Raw genomic sequence first — 7969 nt, 5'->3', positions numbered from 1 at the left:
TGCGGCCCCGGGCCTTGGCCCAGCGCTGTGGCGGGGCGGTATTCCCCCGCCTCTAAATGGGGCCTGGCGGAGCGCGGCTGCAGGCTGTGCTGGTGGGGTGCCTGGGGATGAGCTGCGCCGGTGTCTGGTGCTGCGCTTATGCCGGGCCTAATGGTGTAATACAAGCCGCGGTGGTGTAAAGCCAACCCTGCTGTTCCTCGAGAGTTGTGCGGAGCGCTGCTGGGCTGGTGGCTCCCTGTGCCATCTGAACGATGCTCGAGCTTCTCCGTGCCCTCTGGCGGAACTGTGTGGGTCTGGCCCTATGGAAGGGATGTGCCCAAGTCCCTCATCCCTGCTTCCTCCCACCAACCCCATTGCTCCCAGCACGCTGATTCTGCTCAGCGGTGGGACCCCCGTGCTGTACCCCCAGCGCAGGTATTTGCACCCATAATTCATTGATAAGGGAAGTTTTGACCTCCTCCCCAGCCTGGTGCAGGAAGCCGATGCCGTGCTCCTGAGTGCAACGGGATAAATATCACCCTGCCCTTCTGCTGCCCCTCTCTGCACCGGGGGGGTGAGGGTGGGGTGGTTTGTAGACGTAAAGCAGGATCCCACAGTGACTGACAGGCACACATGTGCAGGCGCAGAGCCCTAGTGATGCACCGGTGTTTGTGAACAGACACCCCTCTCCTCGCAGTGCCCGCATTCCCTTGTCGGATGTTTGCCGCTGCTGGAGGCCCTCCATTAGTACAGTACAGCTGCAAAGGGCACCAGGTGGCAAGGCCTTGCACTTAGGGTGGGATCCTGTTGCGTTGAGCTCACTCCTCTTATGAAAGCAAGTTATTTTTTGATCTGCTGCTGAGCACCAAAGTCTTCTGGGCGAGCGAGCCAAAGCAGTGCAGTTTGCCGGCTGCAGCGGGTGGGGGTCTCCTGGCCTCATGGGTCAGCTGGAGCCAGTGGTGGGGCTGGGGGCTGCCGAGGGGAGTGGGGGCCCCATGGTGGGCACGAAGCTGCTGGGCTCAGCCCTGCGCTCCTGCAGTGCTAACAGTTGCATTTGTCTGCGTTTCAGAGCCGGGGATGGAGATGACTGCTGCCTCTGAGGGAGGCACCCGCCAGGGGCCGGTGAGTGTTGGGGGCTGCAGCTGCAGCTCATTTCACGGTGGGGAAAGGGGCAGTTCTGCTTTTGGAAATTCTGCTCAGTGCTTCTGCAGAGCACCAGCACTGTGCTCTGGGCAGGGGGGAGAGGCTGTGAGGCTGGTGGGGCTGCAGCACAGAGCTGATTTCACCCATAACGGCTCTGCGCAGCTCCTTGTGGCTGTGGCCCATCAGACCCTGCATGCTGCCCACCCTCAGCACCCTGCAGCAGGGATGGCCTGGCCAGCTGCCCCGGCCCCCTCTGCTCTGCCAAGCTATTAGGAAGGGACCTTCACTAGGTGCTGGATCTGCAGCACTGAGCCCTGTGTTCCCCATGCCATAACTCTTTCATTTAACAATGAGGAGAGTGGGAGAAGGGAGAACACTTCTTTCCTTCTCCTCCTCCTCCTCCTTCTCCTCCTCTTCATCACTTGTCCCTGCAGGTGTCCTGGCAGCTGCCTGCAGAGCACACCAATGTCTCTCCCTGTTTTTCACTACTTTGCACTGTATATATGAGCAGAGTTCAGTCCCCTCCACTCAGAGGCATTTCTGAGCCAGAGTTTCTGCTGAGCCGTTGGCTGTGTCCTCAGACAACCAGCAGGGTATAAATACATTGCTGGGCCAACAGGTGCCCACGGCCAGCGGGTTTCCATGGCCCTGAGCACAAACACAGTGCCAGTGCTAGTGCAGCTGCTGCAGGGCCGCACTCACAGCAAGCTTATGGAAATGGGCATGGCCAGAGCCAGCCAGCAGCACTGAGCCCTGTGCTACTGCATGGGCAGATGACAGACTACATCCAGGTTCTGTTTTGTGTGCCTTCCATCTGGTGTCCTAATCCAGCATCCAACCTTGAAACAAAGACCGCTCACCCGAGGCTGGACGGTTTTGGGAAGAAACGCACCCCACCGCCCAAACAGTGCCCCGGGGTCACATCGAGCCCTGAGCTGCAAGCAGTGTCTGCACCCTGCCAAGAGAAATAAAGTGGATGGTCTCTTAAACAATGCCGCCTGGTGTCTTCTGCAGTAACATGGAAAACATGGGCTTGCGATAAGAGATTGTGTCGACATGTGGGAACAGCCCCAGCTCTCCTCGCTTGCAGGCTGTCCTGTGGTTATGTCAAAAAGACAAAGCTCTGTACATGTGGGGACAGGAGGGTGGCACGTGGGGTGATGTTGTGCCATGGGAAAATGAACACTGGGATCTCGGTGAGCCTGTCAGAACAGCCCAAAACTGCCTCTCCATTACTCAAGAGTGATGATGGGAAAATGGAAATTTGAAACATTTCCAGCTATTAAGTGCTTTTGCATTTATTTTTGGCCAATGAGATGCTCAGGCTGCCTGTGGGGGCTGTGCTCTGTAACTCTTCCAGGAAAATAAGCATGAAGAGAAAGTGCAGGATCCCGACAGAGGAGAGGCAGAGACCAAGGCAGAGATGGGGAACAAAACATGGGCAGACCTGGCTGGGGAGATGAAGACTTTCCTGTGGAACCCAGAGGACAGAACCTGCATGGGGAGAACAGCCAAGAGTTGGGGTAGGTCCTTGTTTGAGCCCCATTTTCAGTAGTCATTGCATTTTCTACTTCACAGTGGATGCACTTGCCTGGGAATGTCCTTTCTAGCTCTGATCACTGCTCCGTTCGAACTGCTAGGGCTGCACATTTGATGGGAACAATAAAGCCAGTGAGTGGGGGGTGTGAGAACGAGCAGAAAATCACCCTTGGACGGGATACCAGTGTTCATCCAGAATGTATAATGGAAAGACTTCAGGCTTCCCAGAGTGTGTCTTTCGTGTGAGGAGTCCAAGGGAGCACAGGACCCGGCCCTGCTGCAGCCATCACCTGGCTCCTGCCACTGCAAGTGGGGAATAACCCCTCACCTGGCAAGATGCCCAAAGGCCCATCCCTCTTCCCTTCCCATCCCCATCCCTGTCCCCATCCTCATCCCCGTCCCCTTTCTGTTACTCAGGCACTGCACGGTGCCCGCAGCAGAGCATTGTGTAGGGGCAGGATGCGGCCCCAGGAGATGTGCTGCATTACAGACATGGGGAAGGCACAGTGAACTGCTGGTATGTCTCCCGGTGCTCCTTGGCTGGGCTCGCACACATACACAGCCCTGAAGGGCCTGGGAGATCACTGAGAGCATTAGATTTAACAGAGAACACAGCTGTACTTCACACTCTGCTGTCAGGTGATGAGGTGGATGTTGACCAGCCTAAGGTGCCACGTCCCGGCCATCAGAGCTCGATGCCCCGGTAGCAGCCCCATCCACCTGGCGCAGCCCGCAGCAGGACGCAGGCCTGTAGCGGTTCCCAGCCCCGTGTTTGCACACAGCTGCGTTCCCAGGGCTCCTCCTGTGTCGCTGTCACGTTTCTCCTGGGAAATGTTTGGGTTAGGCTTTGCTTCGCTCAAAGCTGGGGGGTGTTATTCATAGGCTGCGGCCTCATGAGACATCCTCGGCCGTCAGCCTGGCCCAGAGGAAAACAAACCCTGGATTGTGGACGTCAGGGCTGAGGCAGCCCGAGTTGTGGTGGGAGCACCTCTCTGCCCGACTCAGCTCTGGAAGGGCTGTGCCACAAAATGGACGGCAGCTGTCCCATACCCAGGACCTAGGTAGCACTGTGTCCATTTAGCAACCCAAAATCCCAGGGTCGGGGTGAATGGGCTGACAGCTCCCTGCCATGGGCTTGGTGCTCTGGAGCAGCTGTGTATCCCTACAGGCAGTGCTCTGGTTGCACTGACAGCTGTGTGCCCTCTGCTCCACAGGCCTGATCTTACTGTTCTACTTCATCTTCTACACGTGCCTGGCGGGGATGTTTGCCTTCTGCATGTACGTGATGCTGCTCACCCTGAGTCCCTACACACCCACCTACCGGGACCGTGTGTCTCCACCAGGTACAGCCCCAGTGCCCCGCTGCCACATGGGGCAAGTGTAATGGAAGGGCTGGGGAGGCAGAAATAAACAGTATTTCATTTGCTGTCAATTTATACCTCAGATCTTCAAAGCACCAATCAAGAGTAGCTTTATGTAATATTATTTGAAGGAGTGGATATGAGATAATGTTCTAAACCTCCTTTCCCCATGGCGGAAGCAGCATTTTCCCTGGGTTCTCATGTTGGTGGCAAGCACGCAAGACCTAGCCTTGCTCTGGCTGGGAGCGTAGGGGGCCCTTGGCTGCCCTGTGCTGTGAGTGGTGGTGGAGGAGGAGGATGGCTGTCTGGGAGCTCGGCCCTGACCTAACCACAGTGCGCCTGGCCCTGCACTGCTGCCCCAGACCCATGGCCGGCATTGTCCCACTCTAACAGCACCTGTCTCACTCCCAGGAGTAATGATCAGACCATACCTGAACGGCTTTACTATTGCCTTCAACGTCTCCAAGCCCAGCACGTGGCAGCCGTATGTGGACAGCATGCACCAGTTCCTAGCAGGTGGGCAGGGGGCTGCAGTGCGGGCAAGCTTCGTGCAATGCAGGGCTGTGTGGCATAGCACACAGGATGCAGCGTGGGGCAAGGGCTGAGCTAACATGGGGATGGGGCGGTGATGAGCCCAGCTCTGGGGTTGGGCAAGGTAACAGCAGCTCTGCACAGGGGGATCCTCACAGGGAGATCAGCTGTGGGTGTCTCACAGCTCCTGCTGGAAAGGAGGCTTTGGGAGCCTTGGGAGCTGCAGCAGGGAAACCATCCTATTCCATGCCTGTTCCTGGGTGTAATCCTTGGCATCTGGATACCCTCAGAACATGGATCTGAGCAGGTCTTGAGGAGCATTAATGAGTCTCTTGCTCCCCATCAGCTTACGATGACAAAGTTCAAGAGGAGAAGAACATCGAGTGCGTCTCAGGACAGTACTTCATCCAAGGGGGCAACGACAGTGAGGAGAAGAAGGCCTGCCAGTTCAAGCGCTCACTGCTGCAGAACTGCTCGGGGATCGAGGATCCGACGTTTGGCTTCTCTAAGGGCCAGCCCTGCATCCTGCTGAAGATGAACCGGGTACAGAAATTCTGGTTGTCCTTGTTCCTCCCTTCAGTGTACCCCAGCGGACAGGCTAAAAACAGCGCAGAGCCCAAAACTCAGCCTCTTCCCAGGTCCACGGAAAGGGGACTGAGAAATCCAAACCTGCTTGTACCAGCCAGAAAGTATTACAAAGAAGCACTACAAAACTGGGTGGGTTTGATTTGATGAAGGGCTGGGAGCTCTCAGGATGTGTGCCACACTCCTCTCAGGGAGGAACCAAGCTTTAATGCTGCGCCCCAAGATGTCTCTTTATAATGGGTATTTTTATAGAACCAAATTCATTTGCAATTTTCTAATGCCAGGACAGCTCAGTGTGTACTGTTGGCAAAACGAACACAAAGGGGAGCAAGCTGCACACAGGGAGGTGGCTGTGTCCCAGCAGGGATGCTCCCAACACACTGCTCTGCCCCTCCAGCCAGGCGCCCACCCAGTGCTCAGGCACGGGCAAGTGGCACAGTGCAGGGCTGTGAGACACTGCGCTCCTCCTGAGCATTGTGGCCAGCAAGAGCCCTCGGAAGGAAGGCAATGCACACGTGGCACTGTACTACATACAGCTGTGGATGTCTTTTGTTTCTGCAGATCATAGGCTACCGCCCTGGTGCAGGGGTCCCTGTGAACGTGGACTGCAAAGTGCAGGTACTGCTGTGCCCGTGCCCTCATGCCCCTCAGACCCCCTCCCATTATCCCACAGTCAGGAATTAGGAACAGCTGCATCCCTCTACAGCCCCCACCCCGAGAGTGCTCTGCAAGTAGCACAGGGGGAAGGAGCAGCTCCCACACAGTGCATCTGGTCCATACTCTTGTTGCAACAGTGAAATAGCCAGACAGAGAGCAGCAAGCAGCATGGCACACTGCAACCTTTGCCTGTGCCCTCCTGGCACAGGTTTCTCTGGCTTGCTACAGCAGGGATGGGGAACTGCAGGAGACAGGGACTAAAGTTCCTTCACCTCCCTGCAAGGGGAGTGCATTCTGTGTTCCACACACTGTGCCTTTGTTTTGTTTCAACCCCAGAAAGGCAATGAGAGCGATCTGAGGTCAGTGGATTTCTACCCTGGAAACGGCACATTTGACCTCATGTATTACCCCTACTACGGCAAGCTCACGCACGTAAGTAAGGACACAGATGCCCCAGCAACTGTTATCTCTCCTGGGAAAGGTGTGGGTACAGAGGTGTGTTTCTGGCTATTTTGGGCAGGTGCAGGAGGGAGGCTGCAGACACTGGGATTACAGCACTCTATTTCCGTCCCTGACAAACCCTCAAAGGACACTCCTTCCCCCTTCCAGCAGCAGGGATGGTCACGTTCAGCTCCCGCAGCACCAAAACAGGCTTTGTTAGGGCCCCAGAGCTCCCAACAGCAGGGTGCTGGGGCAGGGTGTGCTGGGGTGGCATGGAGGGAAAGTCCCCCAGAACCTTCAGTGGCAGAAGTGCCAAAACCCCTGCAAGGCGGGCAGCTGGCACAGGGCAGTTGAACAGCAGCAGCTGTTCCTGACGGTGACAGCCTGCACTGCCAGGGGTTTTGCTTTGGTGCTTGGAGTGATGATGGGCATAGGAAAAAGCACTGAGCTGCCCCACAACGGTGAAGCACTCAAGGTATTCACCAAACACAACGGAGCCTTGTCTGCTTTTCTGCTCTGAACTGAACGTGTCTTTCTCTTTTTCAGGTCAACTACACGTCCCCCCTGGTGGCCATGCACTTCACAGACGTGAAGAGGAATAGTTTGGTCCACATTCAGTGCAAGCTGAATGGGAAAGGGATCATCAATGACGTTAACAGCGACCGCTTCCTGGGCCGGATCATCTTCACACTCAGCATCGGAAAGTAGTCAGTAAACACAAGGCGTGAGGTTAAGTCAGTCAGAGGCTTTTCCCTTTTAAAACATAAAGACAGTTTTTTTTTTTTTTTTCTTTTTTCTCCCACTAGGAAAACAGACATGGAAATTTTTAACTTATTTTTTTTTTATAGTTAGGAAACAAATGAGATGCAACCGCATCTTTCAGCATCTGATAAATCACAATTAGTAAATATTAAAAGTTACACCTTGGGCAGAGAATTTGCAAAAGCATTTCAGTTTTTATTAGAAGAACTCTGGTACCTGAACACTGTTTCCATAAGATCTTTTACATGTGACCTCTGTTTTAATCTTTACAATAGTTTTAGGTGCACTTCTCAGGCAACAGCTAACGAGATGGTGGTTTATCAGTACTATTCCTGTTCAAATACCAAACAGCAAACGTTCTGGATGATGCTTGCAATGACAGTTAAGAAGATATAACGGCAAACCTCAATGTGCCACTGGGACTGCTGGCAGCAGCAGCACCCTGCCTGCAGCTCTGCCCACCCGGCCCATACAGGGTGCTGCAGCCAAGGCTGCTTGGCCCCATCCCCAACTCCTGGGCCAACAGTGCAGCTCTGCCAGCCCTGAGAGGCCTTAACAAGGCTTCCTCCGTGTTAACGATGATCACGTTAATTGCTATCTTTGTTCCCTAGGACAGCAAGGCACAGCGGTGATTTCAGCATCTAGGCAAACACTTTGTTTCTACAGGCACTCGGACTCACTTTAGTTTTGATTATTTGGAAAATGAGATCTTTTATTATAGTCGCCTTCATATTTAACATACAGAGGGCGTATTTCTCCTCTCAGTTACAATCAGGACAGGACACGGTAGGACCATGCACTTAGGAGAGCACACTTAGTAAAACTACTGACTGAACGAGAGCATTGTGGTATGTTTGCCCTACATCCTCGTCCAGATACTTACTCTGCCATCACTGCTGATCTATATAAGTCTCTAAGAAGCCCTTTTTTGTATTTATTAAAAATAAAGTGACTACTGTCTAATTAACTCT

The 7969-nt window shown here is 54.3% G+C and overlaps 1 protein-coding gene across 3 annotated transcripts; it reads left to right on the top strand.

The window, feature by feature from the left end:
• Nucleotides 1-819: 819 nt before the first annotated feature.
• Nucleotides 820-7965, top strand: ATP1B4 (ATPase Na+/K+ transporting family member beta 4). 3 transcript variants are annotated; one of them, XM_010715453.4, is made up of 9 exons: nucleotides 820-898; nucleotides 1049-1101; nucleotides 2483-2645; nucleotides 3876-4004; nucleotides 4434-4538; nucleotides 4900-5096; nucleotides 5700-5756; nucleotides 6132-6227; nucleotides 6783-7965. In XM_010715453.4, exons 2-9 carry the CDS (start codon nucleotides 1057-1059, stop codon nucleotides 6942-6944), a joined length of 954 nt encoding a protein of 317 aa, XP_010713755.1. In that variant the 5' UTR covers nucleotides 820-898; nucleotides 1049-1056; the 3' UTR covers nucleotides 6945-7965. The 3 variants fall into 3 exon arrangements, with proteins under 3 accessions (XP_010713755.1, XP_010713753.1, XP_010713754.1); XM_010715451.4 differs by having other exon boundaries at nucleotides 832-921; XM_010715452.4 differs by having other exon boundaries at nucleotides 848-938.
• Nucleotides 7966-7969: the final 4 nt, after the last annotated feature.

Source organism: Meleagris gallopavo, chromosome 9 (genome assembly GCF_905368555.1).
Source record: "Meleagris gallopavo chromosome 9, MGAL_WU_HG_1.1, whole genome shotgun sequence".
Taxonomy (NCBI): domain Eukaryota; kingdom Metazoa; phylum Chordata; class Aves; order Galliformes; family Phasianidae; genus Meleagris; species Meleagris gallopavo.
Note: the sequence above shows the minus strand (reverse complement) of the source record. Positions and strands in the feature narration are given on the sequence as shown.